The sequence below is a fragment of the Ambystoma mexicanum genome, chromosome 6q, assembly GCF_040938575.1.
Source record: "Ambystoma mexicanum isolate Mex_15411 chromosome 6q, UKY_AmexF1_1, whole genome shotgun sequence".
NCBI classification, from domain to species: domain Eukaryota; kingdom Metazoa; phylum Chordata; class Amphibia; order Caudata; family Ambystomatidae; genus Ambystoma; species Ambystoma mexicanum.
The window spans coordinates 1,625,613,011-1,625,628,361 of NC_090937.1; the positions used below are offsets into that span (position 1 = coordinate 1,625,613,011).

Here is a 15,351-nt window from a genome sequence, read left to right on the forward strand (position 1 = left end):
GTCAGGCCTGTCTGTGGCGCCCTTTACTCTGCACCTGACAGTGTATCCAGACCTGGGTACTTTGACTGTATGCCTAGTGTGGCAGTAACATGAGGTCTTGCTATGCTTCTCTGTACTCCAGGTGCATTAGTGAGGTCAGGCCTGTCTGTGGCGCCCTTTACTCTCCACCTGACAGTGTATCCAGACCTGGGTACTTTGACTGTATGCCTAGTGTGGCAGTAACACGAGGTATTGCTATGCTTCTCTGTACTCCAGGTGCGGTAGTGAGGTCAGACCTGTCCGTGGCGCCCTTTAGTGCAGGTGCAATGAGACCAGACCTCAACGAAGTGCTCTTTACATCAAGCACAGCATTTAGGCGAGGCCGTGTTGTGTGACACTAACTCCAAGTGCAGCAGTGCGACCATGCCTTACTGTGGTGCCTTCATTCCAAGTGGGGCTTGGCTGCAGTGTTTTGACTCCACGTTTGCAAGGAGGCCAGGCAAGGCCAGGCCTGTTCGTGGTGCTTTTACTTTAAGCATTGCCTTGGGACAAGGTCTGGCTGCTGTGTCTTTACACCACGCCTTTGTTGAAGTGCTGTGTGCTGCACACTCCTTGCATCTGCCATTTACCACCGACCCTGACGTGAGACTGGGGGGGCTGGGGTAGGACATTCGGTGATGCTGGGCCGGGTAGTGTTCACACTGGAGCTCTCGGTTGCCTTTTGTGAGTAATATCACTACAGCGCTCAGAAGCAGAAGGAACTGCCTTGAAGCACTATATAAAATCCCGAAATGATTAAAAACCAGATGACTTCAAGTGACACTGTATGCAGGTGGCATAATCTGATGGATTAAGTGAGGGCCACGGATAGAGCCCCATCGTGTCTAGGAGCACAGTGGCTCTGTTGAGGGGCTCACCCTTTGAGCCGCAGAGGAGTGTCAGAGAACATCGCAATGCTTCCTGTGACACAGCCATTGATAGCTCCTCTCCATGGCAGGAGGTCGCCTCTCGGGTCTCCCACGCTATTCAATGGGGAACAGAGCGAGAGTGTGTGGGGGGCAGGTTGAGTATAGCCTGTTGTGTTCACTCAGCAATCACTGTGCAGCCAGGAGCAGGCACGAGCGGGGCCGGTACATCAATGGCACAGGGTGCAGAGGGTGGGGGAGGGGAAGGGTTGGCAGATGTGACGGGCAGACCGTGTGACAGACAGACGGACAGGCCAGTGGATTCTCGGGGATAGGCACAGAGCGGCTGACAGACAGGTTGACTGAAGTGGGGGTGGGCAGGCGGAGGAGCGAGAGCGGGAAGGCCGCCCCGTATCCAGGCAGACAGGCAGTTCTGGGTAGACAGACCAATAACTAGACACGAGGCAGATATGGAGAGAGAGGCCGGCGCGGGTGAAAGGCGGAGTCGGGCTCATTTCTGCAGCAGGAGTGAAACTTCGTGGGGCTTGCATAATGGCGCACTTCCAGACAGGTGAAAGGCGGAGTCGGGCACATTTCTGCAGCACGAGTGAAATTTCGTGGGGCTTGCATAATGGCGCACTTCCTTTACAGGTGTCCAGACAGGTGAAAGGCGGAGCCGGGCTCATTTCTGCACCAGGAGTGAAACTTCGTGGGGTTTGCATAATGGCGCACTTCCAGACAGGTGAAAGGCGGAGCCGGGCTCATTTCTGCACCAGGAGTGAAACTTCGTGGGGTTTGCATAATGGCGCGCTTCCTTTACAGGCGCACAGCAAATAAGCGGCGGAGAGTGCACGACCGTCACTGCCCCCTCGAGAGCACACGCACACGCACGTGCGCCCTGTCTAGGAAACTTCGGCGCTTCCGGTCCCAGTGCAGGGAGCCATTGACCGGCGTTCTCGCGACACCTGGGGCGCGGCCGCTGATTCGCCGCTTACAGCCCGCGAACCTTCTTGCGCGACTCCTTGAAACTGCTAGGGTAGCTCAGTCGGTTCACCCGAAGTCCCATCCAGCCTTTCACCCGAGCCGCTTTTATAAACTGGGTACCGTCGAGTTCGAGCCCTAGAGTTTAACTGTTATTTAATCGCTGAGAGAGAATTCTGTGCCAAGTTCTTTCTGTATATTAAACGTTCGTATTATTACACTCCTTTGCAGGAGCAGAGAGAGTATTATATCTGTATTGTATTTGGTTATTTATATAGCGCTCTTTTCCCAATTTGTATGGCCTCAATCCGCTTTGTGTGGACAATACAGTAACACAGACACTAATACAACACCAGTGAGAAAACATGAGGCCCCTTTAAGAGATTCCTGGACAGGGGGTGCCATCGTTTTCACCCACTATCACCGCTACTTGCCTAGCGCATGGGCGATAATATGGGGGGGAGGGGGTCAAAGCAGTAGTGGGGGCTGCTTTTGGTGCAGGGGGTGGCCAATAGGGTGCCAGTGGTAGGCTAGGGGCGCACTAGGCACGGGAGGAGCCAGGTGACGGCCGCCCCACCCCTGCTCTCCCCCAGGCTTCGCCACTGGGTCACACAATTAATTGCATATGTTAAACATTCGTATTCCTCGGGATTGATACATTGGAGCGTCGCTAGACACTCCCTGGACAGAGTTATCAGTCATGTCGAACAGGCCGGTCAGACACCTTAGACTGGTCAGACACCCAGGGCTGTCCTGTCATTCGCCTGCCTTCAAGGATATTGTTCTCCTATCAAGGAGTTACCCTCGTATCCACCCAAGAGACATTATGGGAGGCTCGAAACTAGCAGCCACCGCCCACAGCTGGGCCTGCAGGGCTGCGTGCTACCCGTGTTCCCTATGCTCGCCGCAAGCACTCTAAGGCAGCCGGCAGCCAGTTACATGAAACATGATACCAAATTAATACAAATAATATCCTGTTTTTATATAGCACTTCCTGCCTGATTCCTCCCACTTCTAAGCACTGTAAAAACAGGTGTTATTCTCCAATTTAATGGCATTCAATTTATGAAACTAGGAAGGAGGGAAAGCTGTGATCGCCCTGCTGAGAGTCAAACTTTGAACATGCCGGCTTGCCCCTTGTTTGAGCTGAGCACCTAACTCTTGAACCATCCACCCAGACAGCCTCACCCGAATACATGATAATAATTTCACGCATAGCGCCAAAGTGCAGGCCGGGGTGGGATCTAGAGGGTAAACCGTCGACTGTGAACGCAAGGGGCCTTGGGTGTAATCATAGCTTCCTCACTGAAGGCTGCCCGACAGTTGAACACTCACTTCTTAAGCTCTAGCGCCTAGATGCCTCTGGGCTATGTGTGCTTTATAAATGTCAAAATAAATAAACTAAATTGCCCTTAACTTCAGTTCCCTTATCTGCCCACATGGTCAATGCTTAGAAGCACACTAATGGCCCACATTATGAGCTCAGTCTACGAAAGACGCCCGTGTGGGTCATCCTTGAAGCTAAGAGGGTGATTTCTGTTATTGCGTTGGGTTGTACAAGCCGCCCCACACAAGCGCAAAGGCATGGAGATGCTGTGTGGGAGGGGGCGCAATGAGTGGTGACTCGTACGTATTAAGGGTGGGGAACCACCCGCCCCCCAGGGGCAGGCTTCATTGGTTTCTTCAAGGTAACGCGGATCGCCCCCTTGTGCTGCGTTTTCAAGCCAAGGCGTGGAATCTAGAAAAGCACCTCTGAAAACTCGAGCGATGAAAGTAGTGAGTCTTTTCTTGCTTTTCTTTGAACAGAACCCAGACAGGGGGCATTATTTTTGTAGGATCTATTTATTGATGTATATCCAGGAGGAACAATGCTCTTTTGATCCCAAAAGAACGTACAATAGATAAGAAATCAGATTTGACGGGGAGCTTTGAGCTTCTTACAATGGGGTGATTTTGAGGGACATTCTGACCACCAGGTTAGGAGGGGAGTAAATGGAACAGTCACTGGGGACAATACATAAGTGGACATACATAGTTTAAGGGCAACCAACACTGGACATTTCTAAGTGCGGGTAAGTGGTGCGGCCGGCTGTGCTCGGGATGTGACTCTCAAGGATGAAGGACTAGAGTGCGGCTCAGAGGCAGGTTAGAGGCGACGGAACAATGTTAGCTCGCAGGCAGATGAGAGGTAGGGTAAGAGGCGAGGAGGTAGGCTTTTAGTTTGGTTTTGAACAAACCCATGTGGACGGTTTCTCGGATGTCCGGGGGAAGGGAATTCCATGCAAGTGGAGCAAGAAGAGAGAAAGAGCGGGAGCGAGAGCAAGCACGGCGCGGGCGAGGCGCCTCAAGGGTAGTCGAGGGGGCAGAGCAGAGTTCACCCCGTTTATTTATGCCAGATAGAAAGTGTCGCAGCCTGGAGAACATTAATAGAGACACATAAGCGCCTCTTAGGATACAAAGCTTGCCTCCCTGATATGCAAGGAGGTGTGCAGGTGCTAGAGACGCATGCCCCATTTTTAGGGAGATTATAATCCCTTGGTCCTCACTGCACTGTCAATGCTATGCATGAACCCTCCCTGGAAAGGTCCACTCGCTGGGGACCAGCTATGCATTATAAGCACCAGTGCAGGAGGGCGCTGCAGCATTAGCTATAATGCGCTGACGTCAGAGTGCATTATAAGCACCAGTGCAGGAGGGCGCTGCAGCATTAGCTATAATGCGCTGACGTCAGAGTGCATTATAAGCACCAGTGCAGGAGGGCACTGCAGCATTTTTGTAGTTTTTCAGTAAGATTGGCGGTAAATGACCAGCAGAGGTGCCCGAGTAGAGCTGGGCAAAGGGGGCAACTGCCACCTTACTGTTGTAGCAAGGGGGGGCGGGAACCACACTTTTCCACCCATAGAAATGCTGACTGCACCTCCAAAATGCGACAGCAGGCTCGGCCAGTGCTGCAGGAGATGGCTGCTGAAGGCAAATGTACAAGAAACTGCACTGTGAGTGCAGCGTCTCAGGGATCCAGCTGCACTGCTAAACTGCACTTTAAAGTTGAGTGGCAGCCCCCATAGCAGAAAACTGCACGGTAGCACAGCAGGTTAGGCAACTGCTGCTGAGCTATTACATGTAGAATTCAAACTATAAATCCTTCGGTTTTTTTCGAAACTCATTCTGCAAAATGTACTCAAAAATGCACCGTCCCCGCCAAGTCAAGGGGGTCAAGCTCTGACGTTTGCTCACATTTAACTGGGTGCGGGGGAGATATTTTGGGGCCCATAGTGAAAATCAAAAGTGGGCCCTCATGATGGAAGGTTCAACAGTGACATTACCGTGCATTTGGCAGTGCAAGGACTGTATTATGCATCATTCATTTGGTGCAAATGTCAGTGTCCGATTCCCGGCCTAGGGGCAAAAGTGTCTTGCACAAGTGATATGTATGCACACTTTTCACATCAATTGGCACACTTTTGCTGCAGTCTCGGATCAGCGGGCACCTTCTCCTACCTGCTCCTACCATCAAATATTTTTCTCACGGCTGACAGTGCCTCGTTGTCCAGGCACCTGCACTCTGGAATAGCCTTGCTTTAGACATTCAGAAGGCCGCCTCTCTGCTGTCATTGAAATCTCAGCTGAGAAGGCTCATGTTTCACTTGACTGCTCAGTGCTGAGCGCCTAGACTCCCTTTTAGGGCCTAGGCGCGCTATGCAAGTGGCAGAATGGGCACAAAGGAAGCAATGCATGCCTGCTTGGGATTTGAGCTTCATGGACCATGCAAAGGTTCCCACACTGCCCAAAACAAGAACAGTCTGTTTGTGGCTTCTTAATCCCGGCCACAACAACTGACCACAGTGTGTGCTCCTGTACAGACGCTTTTACTTCCCTCTGTTCCAGTATCTCGAAATATATAGTGCTTAGAAACAGGCTAACTACCAGTGTTGAGCGCGATTATAAAATGAATACCAGAAAACGGACCCATCAGGTAGTTTGCCTGGGGCGCAGTCGCGAAGAGCAGGCTTGGACAGGATATGAACCCTGTGAAAGGGGGTCCTTGAGCCTATCTACTACACAAAGTAAGGTTATGCACAGCTCTTTAAGTGGGCCAGGGCTCAGCCCTGGCAGTTCCCAAATATTGACATTGAGCCAGGGCTCCCCAAACTGACCCCCCTCTCACCCCCACTCCCCCCCGACCAAAATAATTCCCTGAAGTAATGCAAATGAAAATGTATGCCAAGCACTGCTCTTCCAGGGGTGCTGCCACCTTTAGAACCATAACACAAGTTAAACAAATTGACTTGTTTGCAAAAACTGAATGGAAACTATATCAGAATACATTGTTTTTTTATTTGTTATTTTTACCAGCACAATTGTCATTTGAATGATTTTAATGTGTAAGATTCGTGGACTTTCTCAAAATAACTGTGGGATTGCAGGGTCCGCTGCCCTATTTTTAGTTGATATCCAATTTTATAACTGAATATATTTATTTTGGTCAGTACTATGTGTGCACATTGGGTATATTTGAATACATCGTTTCAAGTAAAATGTATTTTTTCTTTACACGCATGACCACGTGACTGCTCTGCTGGCTCGCACCTTTCGTTACACAGGGCCCACCTCTGTTAAAGGTTCATTATCTACTTGGGAAGAGAAGCTGCCCTTTTAGGACCCGCACCACCCACCCCTCCCCCCGCGATTTCTTATCCCACTTAAGGCACTGGTTGTGCCCCCCCCCCCCCCGACTCCCCGCGCTACACCCATCCCTCTGCTTTTTTTGGTTTAATTAGTTCTGAAGATTAGTGGCCCTGACATAATTATAGAAAAATAATTGTATTAAACCTCGGTGGAAAAGTTGAATAAACGCAACTTAATTATCTTTTTTTTCTTTCTTTCTAGTTCAAGCCTAGAAGCGGACTCCCCTTGAGTTCCTTATCAAATACTTCCTTGCAGGTCACACACACCCTGCAGCCCTCCTGCAGCTCCTTCCCAGAGAAGATGTAGGTGCGCCTTCCTCGAGCACTACGTTCATGCAGGCGCTCCTCCTTTCAGCAGAACCTCTTAACTTCCCCGGGGATAGGTCTAGGTTTGCATTCCTCGAGCATTAGGTGTGCATTCCTCTAGCATTGGGTTAATGCACGCTCTCCTATAACCTCTTACCATGCCCATGGGATAGGTCCAGGTTTGCAATCCTCGAGGATTGGGTTCATGCGCGCTCTCCTCCTTTCAGCAAAACCTCTTACCATGCCCATGGGATAGGTCCAGGTTTGCATTCCTCGAGCATTAGGTTGATGCACGCCCTCCTCCTTTCAGCAGAACCTCTTACTTTCCCCTGGGGAAAGGTGCAGGTTTGCAATCCTCGAGCATTTGGTTCATGCACGCTCTCCTTCTTTCAACAGAACCTCTTACTTCCCCTTGGGGATAGGTGCAGGTTTGCAATCCTCGAGCATTTGGTTCATGCACGCTCTCCTCCTTTCAACAGAACCTCTTACTTTCCCTTGGGGATAGGTGCAGATTTGCAATCCTCGAGCATTGGGTTCATGCACGCTCTCCTCCTTTCAGCAGAACCTCTTACTTTCCCTCGTGGATAGGTGCAGGTTTGCAATCCTCGAGCATTTGGTTCATGCACGCTCTCCTCCTTTCAACAGAACCTCTTACTTTCCCTTGGGGATAGGTGCAGGTTTGCAATCCTCGAGCATTGGGTTCATGCACGCTCTCCTCCTTTCAGCAGAACCTCTTACTTTCCCTCGGGGATAGGTGCAGGTTTGCAATCCTCGAGCATTTGGTTCATGCACGCTCTCCTCCTTTCAACAGAACCTCTTACTTTCCCTTGGGGATAGGTGCAGGTTTGCAATCCCCGAGCACACTCTCATCCTTTCAGCAGAATCTCTTGCCATCCCTGGGGATAGGTGCAGGTTGGCCTTTCCTTGCTTAAGACTGACACAAGCCTGCATCTCTTGTGTAGAGATTGAGGCAGGCTTGCACACCGCGGGTCAAGTGATGGAGTCATGCATGCACAAGATGCCGAATGATGCACGTTTGCATTTCCTGAGTAGAGCTTGATGCACATCTGCATCTTTTGCGAGGAGGGTGAGCCAGGTCCACATCCCTGGAGTCAACAGAGATGCAGACTTGCATCCCTATACTAAAGCATTGCGCAGATTTGCACCGCCTTTTTACGCTTCTGTGAGACTGACGCAGTTTGCATCCCTTGCGTGAACATCGATGCACACTTGAACCCCTGCACAAAAGAATGATGCGGGTCTGTATCTCTTTAGTGGTGATTATTACACGTTTGCATGCCTCGTGTAGAGATCCATACAGGCTTGCATCCCTTGAGTCTATTGTATGCACTAATGCAAGTATGCATGCTTTGAGCGGATATCAATGCAGGCTTGCATCACTTGATCAGTATGCATGCTTTGAGCAGGCTTGCATCCCTTGAGTCTATTGTATGCACTGATACAAGTATGCACGCATAAGCGGATATCGATGCAGGCATGTACCGCTTGATCATTCTGTATACACTGATGCAAGTATGCATGCATAAGCGGATATCGATGTAGGTTAGCATCACTTGATCAGTATGCATGCTTTGAGCGGATATCGATGCAGGCTTGCATCACTTGATCATTCTGCATACACTGATGCAAGTATGCATTCTCTGAGCGGATATCGATGCAGGCTTGCATCACTTTGAGCGGATATCAATGCAGGCTTGCATCACTTGATCATTCTGCATACACTGATGCAAGTATACATGCTCTGAGCGGATATCGATGCAGGCTTGCATCGCCTTGAGCGGATAGCAATGTAGGCTTTCATTGCTTGTTTTAAAATTGATGCATTTTTGCGTCACTTGCAAAGGAATGGATTCATCTGTGCGTGATTGGGCAGAGTTGGGGGTCATTTCACCGCCACTGAGTAGACTATGTACTTCTAAAAGATCCAGCAACTTATCAGAAATGGCGCTCACTGCTAAGGCGTCTGTGGAGACTGTACAGTCCGGTGGAACAACAACACTATGCAGGAAATCTCTGAACATGCCGACATTCCAAGAAATCTGTCTGCAAAGCTTCTCAAATCTCAAAAGAAAGTGCATCGGAAAAGTGAATTGAGGTCAGAGAGTATGTAAAATCCGGAAACTATTAAGAAAAGGCAAGATTCGACTGGTTCTCAATGTTTTTTTCTCCTAATATCCACATGGTTTTAGTTTAAAGAATCTGCAGAGATCTCCCTACACAGAAAGAGTCCAGATTCCTCCTAAAGAGCAATGCAAACGGCGCTCATTTCCCGATCCCTGCAACCGCAAGGCCTAGTTTCCTGCCCATCGCCATCAGCACTTTCCCGATCCCTGCTAGCGCAAAGCCAAGTTTCCTACCCATCGCAATCAGCACTTTGCCGATCCCTGCAAGCGCAAGGCCTAGTTTCCTACCCATCGCAATCAGCACTTTCCCGATCCCTGCAAGCGCAAGGCCTAGTTTCCTACCCATCGCAATCAGCACTTTACGCATCAGCAAGCAGCATTTGTTTTTTTACTTAACTTTCTTAACTTTGCATTTTCGGTTTATTCGGTGTGATTAATGCACGTTTAAATTTGTGAACATGCAAAACTCTTTCTGTGGTGTCGAAGCCATAACATCTGAATCAACACCGGCCGTCGATATTCTGCTGCGGTATACGATTTCCAGATCCTCGCTCTCTGTCTGGGCCTCTTATGAACAATCTCACAATCGTCGCTCCATTTCCAATGTGATCTCCGAATCAATACTCTTGTGCGGGATCTCTGACTCAACCCTCCCCGCGAGGTACTCTGGGGTACTATCTCTGACTCTTTACCCGTCTTCCTCTTCTGCGTGATTTCTAAGTCATTCCGGCCCATCCGATACTCCTGTATACAAACTGTAAATTATCCCACACAATCCGATACTCTTGCTCCATCGAAAATCCCGGAATCAACCCACGAGTCCAATACTCTTCAAAAAAATAAATGTTAAGGATTCTTCTTTGCCAGATACTCTTTGGTACGATCTCTAAATCCCACTTTGCCATCCAAAACTCTTATACACTACTCCAATAACTGCCTGATACTCATGTACTTGATGCCAATATCGTCATTCTATGCCCCACGGCTCTTTTATATAATACCCATATCGTTCCTATCGGTGCGATACTCTTGTACACTATGCCCATATCGGCACTCTGAGCCCCACTGCTCTTTCATATAATACCCATATCGTCCCTATCGGCACGATACTCTTGTACACTATGCCCATATCGGCACTCTGTGCCCCACTGTTCTTTCATATACTACATATATCGTCCATATCGGCGCGATACTCTTGTACACAATGCCCATATCGACACTCTCTAACCCACTTCTCTTTTACAGAATACCCATATCGTCCCTATCCGCATGATACTCAATGCCCATATCGGCACTCTCTGCTCCACTTCTCTTTTATATATTATCCATATCGTCACTTTCGGCACGATACTCTTATACATGATGCCCATATCAGCACTCTCTACCTCATTGCTATTTTATATAATACCCATATCGTTCCTATTGGTACGATACTCTTGTACACAATGCCCATATCAGCATTCTCTGCCCAACTTCTCTTTCATATAATACCCATATCGTCCCTATCGGTGTGATACTCTTGTACACGATGCCCATATCAGCATTCACTGCCCCACTGCTATTTTATATAATTCCCATATCGTTCCTATCAGTGCGATACTTTTGTACACAATGCCCATATTGGCCCTCTTTGACCAACTTCTCTTTTATATAATACCCATATCGTCCCTACGGCACAATACTCTTGTACACGATGACCATATCAGCATTCTCTGCCCCTCTGCTATTTTATGTAATACCTATATCGTCCCTATCAGCATGATACTCGTGTACACGATGACCATATCAGCATTCTCTGCCCCTCTGCTATTTTATGTAATACCTATATCGTCCCTATCAGCATGATACTCGTGTACACGATGACCATATCAGCATTCTCTGCCCCTCTGCTATTTTATATAATACCCATATTGTCCCTTTCGGTGCGATACTCTTGTACACAATGCCCATATTGGCCCTCTCTGCACAACTTCTCTTTTGTGTAATACCCATATCGTCCCTACCGGCACAATACTCTTGCACACGGTGAGCATATCGGCATTCTCGACCCCACTTCTCTTTTATATGATACCCATATCTTCCCTACCGGCGCGATACTCTTGCACACAGTGAGCATTCTCGACCCCACTTCTCTTTTATATAATACCCATATCTTCCCTACCGGCGCGATACTCTTGCACACAGTGAGCATATCGGCATTCTCAACCCCACTTCTCTTTTATATCATACCCATATCGTCCCTATCGGTGCATTGCTCTTGCACACGTTGTCTGCATCCTCCTTCACTGTCTGAAACTCGTGTAGGAAGTGTAAGTCTTCCAGACCCTCTGCTACTTTTGTGCAAAACATTTGACTCATCCCTCTTTGCCCCGTAAACTTAAATAGGCTGTCTATATCACCCATACCTACCTAAGTGCAGTGTCAAAATCGCCCTTCTCTGCATTAACTCTTTTATATATGCAGTCTTAATCCTCCCCACCTATCAATCATACTACTGAGCCTGAAACTCTAATATAGAATGCCCATATCTTCCCCCTCTGGCCGATACTGTTGTATGCAATGTCCTTGCCGTCCCTCCATAGCGGAGAACTCTTGTGTACAATGGCCATATCGTCGCTGTCAGCCTGGTACTCTTGTGTACGATACCCATAGGGCCCCTTTCTATCAGTTACTCATACAGGAAGTACTCATCTTCCAGACCCCTCAGTCGCTCGTGTACACAATAGCTAAATCGTCCTACTTGGCCCGAAACTCTTGTATAAAGGATGTCTAAACCACCCCTAATCTCCTGATACCCTACGATGTTGAGCGCTGTTCGATACGCTTGTATATAGGAAGTTTAAATAAACCCTACCCATCGCATAGTCGTGTGTGATAGTTTGTCCGATATCCTTGTATATACGAAGTTTAAATAAACCCTACCAATCGCTATAGATTTGCACAATACGCGTGTCTGATACTCTTGTATATGGGAAGTTTGAATAAACCCTATCCATCACATAGTCTTGTGTAATATGTTTGTCCGATATGCTTGTATATAATAAGTTTAAATAAACCCTACCAATCGCTATAGATTTGCACAATACGCGTGCCTGATACTCTTGTATATAGGAAGTTTCAATAAACCCTACCCATCACATAATCTTATACGATACGCTTGTCCGATACGCTCCTATATAAGCAGCTTAAATAAACCCTACCCATTGCTTTACTCTTGTACGGTACGCTTGTCCGATACGCGTGTATAAAGGAAGTTTGAATAAACCCTACCCATCACATAGTCTTAAACTCGACGCTTGTCCAATACGCTCCAATATGAGCAGTTTAAATAAACCCTACCCATTGCTATACTCTTGTACGATACGCTTGTTCGATACGTGTGTATACATGAAATTTAAATAAACCTTACCATTGCATAGTATTGTATAATACGCGTGTCCGATACGCTTGAATATAGGAAGCTTAAATAAACCTAACCATCTCATAGGCTTGTATATTATGTCCATATCGTACCGACTCGTGCAATACCCGTGTAAATTGTTATGTGACTGGGTGTGTGTAAAGCGCCTAACTGCCAAGAATGTAGCCTCCTAGTGCTGCGTGTTGTTCGAAGTCTAAGTTCTCACTCCCCATCCATTACTCTTGTGACTCTCTCCAATGTCCTCTAAACCAACTCGTGCTTTAAACTTACCCCAATATCATAAAACAAATTAAAGTAACGTGCTTTTACTGAACCATCCAGTTGAACATAGCGCCTCCCCTAGGAATTTCTAAGAAGGCAGCCGGCTTCCAGGAACTCTGCCTGACAGCCTCCCCTCCCAGGCCACCACAACAGAAGGCCGCGCCAGCCCTGCACAGCTGCTCCCGTGTGAGCCGCTGGGCCATGTGGGAAGGCAGCGCTATTGTATAGCGCCCAGAGTTTGCGAAATTGAGTCCGGGTGCGGAATTGTAAATCTCCACCGGGAAAACAAAGTAGATTGTTGTGATATTTTGAATTTATAAAAATAATGGGACCGTATTACTTTTCTTCTAAAAGTGGGAGCCTGTGTGGAAATTAATTGATTATATTAATTAATATATAGTACACTTCGTCATGCTGTTCTAGCGGAATTATAAAGCGCATAAGTATTACCGGGGTGTGCTCTTGGCGCCGTGGAACTATAAACCTATCAGGGAGCACCAACATTGCCTGCAGCAAAGGAGTGTTCGCACCTTGACTCGTTTACAGAGGGGCAGGTGTGTCTGTCAGCCACAGGAAGGACCCGGCGGTGAAATACAGAGCAGGGGAGAGGGATTGGACATAGCCCTGCCACCCATCCTAAACCTGGCATGTTCGTGGGAAGAAGCTGGAGGCTGCGATAGACTTCTGAGCGCTAAAAGCGCCTTGAACTTGGCGCTACGGCCCGCCCCTGTGCAATTTACACTAGGTCTGACACATGTATTGGCATTTTGGGGGTTGACGTGCCAACACAGGGCGGGTGAGTGCAGTGCCCGGTCCTTACCTCTGCGCCGCCGTGTTGGCATCCAGGATCCCGCTACTCTGCATCCAGGACCTGACCGAGGTCAGGCCCCCGCTCATGGGCTCTTCTTTCATGGTCAGCCCCCCTCGGGGCAGCGTGTCCTGGATGGAGAACATGAAATCAGCGGGCTCTCCTCGGCGTATCCAAGAAATCGGGAAGGGCAAATCCCACCAAAACGAGCGCAGCTCCACTCCACCAAGAACCAGGCGAGTCGGGGGTCTCTCTCTCCGCGCCTTCCCGTCCCTCCAGAAACTTGAGCTAGTGCCAAGCGCAAATCCTTGCCGGCGTGGGCGCTGTGCCCTCGGCCTCAGATGTCACGGTGCCCGTCCTCGGGATGCTGCGCAGAGAAGTCTCAAGGCTGCGCTGTGGTCCAGCACTTGGCAGCCTGCGGGCAGGAGACCCGGCGCACCTCCACCTCCAGGCGAGAACTTGTGTGCAGGACCATGTGGCCGCGGCGGGCGGGCGAGCTCCAGGGGCGAACAGTTCGGAAGTTCGCGGGTGAGTTCGGGGGTCTCCAGCAGTGCGGGGGCTGGGGAGGAGGTAGGGGCGCTGCCTTGAGGGGTAAGGGCGGCAGGGTGGGGTCGGTAGGGGATGGTTCTGGCCTGAAGGGGGCGGCAGGGGGGAGCGTGGGGAGAGGTGGTCCTGCCTGGAGGAGTGCCTGGAAGCTCTGGCGCTGCCGAGCATTGCCATGCAGGGCTCAGGCTGCTGCTGCTGCCGCGGGGGGAGGAGGCTGGGGCTGGCCGGGGCTCTGCGAGCCGCCCGTCCCCGGGGAGCCGGGGGATTGGGTAGCGGCAGCTGGAGCCGCTGCTGCTGCTGGAGTTCACCCCCGGCCCCTCCCTCCCTGCCTCCCTCCATCCATCCCTCCTCCCAGAGCTGCGGCCGGGCGCCACCTCTGGCCGGAAAGGGTAGGGGAGGGGCGGCTCCCCACCGGCCCTGGTCCCCATTCCTCCATCGGGCACATCTTCTGCAGGGGGGGCGTTAGAGGGGGGGAGCGGGAGCGGAGGTGCGCACGGGAGTCGCTGGAGAGTGTGCAGAGGAGCTGCGGCTGCTGGAGACTGCGAGAGATGGGAACAGCGAAAGGTTACCTGGGAAAGGCGTGATGGCGAGGGTGAGCTGCGGGGTGATTGGTGTGCTCTGGGGGAGGCGAGTGATGTTCGGGTGCCAGGGCACAGAGGGCATGTTTCTAAGGCGCATCATAGCCCAGGGGTCGTGAGGGTGGGCTGGGGGTGTACAGTAGAGACGTGACGGGGGTGGGCATTCAGTGTAGTGCCAGCGGTGCTGGATGTGGAGGGAGAATTTTCGTGGAGTGCTAGAGTTGAGGTGATTGTGCGTGCGTGCAGATGTGGCACGTGGGGCTTCTGTGTGGTCCAGGGGTTATTGGAGGTGGACAGTGCTTGAAATGGAAACACCGACGTTCAGGTACTCACTATTCCAGAATACCTGGTATTGTTGAGAAGTGCCCGTACCGTCCCATTACATGTGTTGACCCCTCATGAGAAGTGACGGTACCAGGTCTATACATATAAAAGAACTGCCAGTAGTTAGTACTGGCAAGCACTGGAGGTGGCGGTCAAAGTAGCCAGAGTTTCTGTGCAGCGTTCGACTTGGTGGGGGTTGTGGTAAGACGAGAGTTCGCGGATAATGTCCGTATGCTAATTCAGATGGGTGGGGGTACGAGCAGAGATGGGAGGGGTGTTCTGTGTGCCCATGGGGTGTCTCGGATCTGAGGGTTAAAAGAGAAGTGAGTTTCTGTGCAGAGTTAGGGCTGTTGTGGTGAGGGGTGGGAGGTGGTGGAGGGGAGCATGTATGCTAATGCAGGTGAGAAGGGGGC

The 15,351-nt window shown here is 50.0% G+C and overlaps 1 protein-coding gene across 4 annotated transcripts in view; it reads right to left on the reverse strand.

The window, feature by feature from the left end:
- LOC138516922 (transcription factor COE3-like) overlaps positions 1 to 14,551 on the reverse strand; it is a 550,133-nt gene extending 535,582 nt beyond the window's left edge. For 3 of the 4 annotated variants that reach the window (XM_069632383.1, XM_069632384.1, XM_069632381.1), the window contains exon 1: positions 13,503 to 14,549. In XM_069632383.1, coding sequence (XP_069488484.1) covers positions 13,503 to 13,636 — 134 coding nt within the window. In that variant the 5' untranslated portion in view covers positions 13,637 to 14,549. Of the gene's footprint in view, positions 1 to 13,502 lie in introns of all 4 variants that reach the window. The other variant, XM_069632382.1, reaches the window with a different exon arrangement.
- Between the last annotated feature and the right edge of the window lie 800 nt (positions 14,552 to 15,351).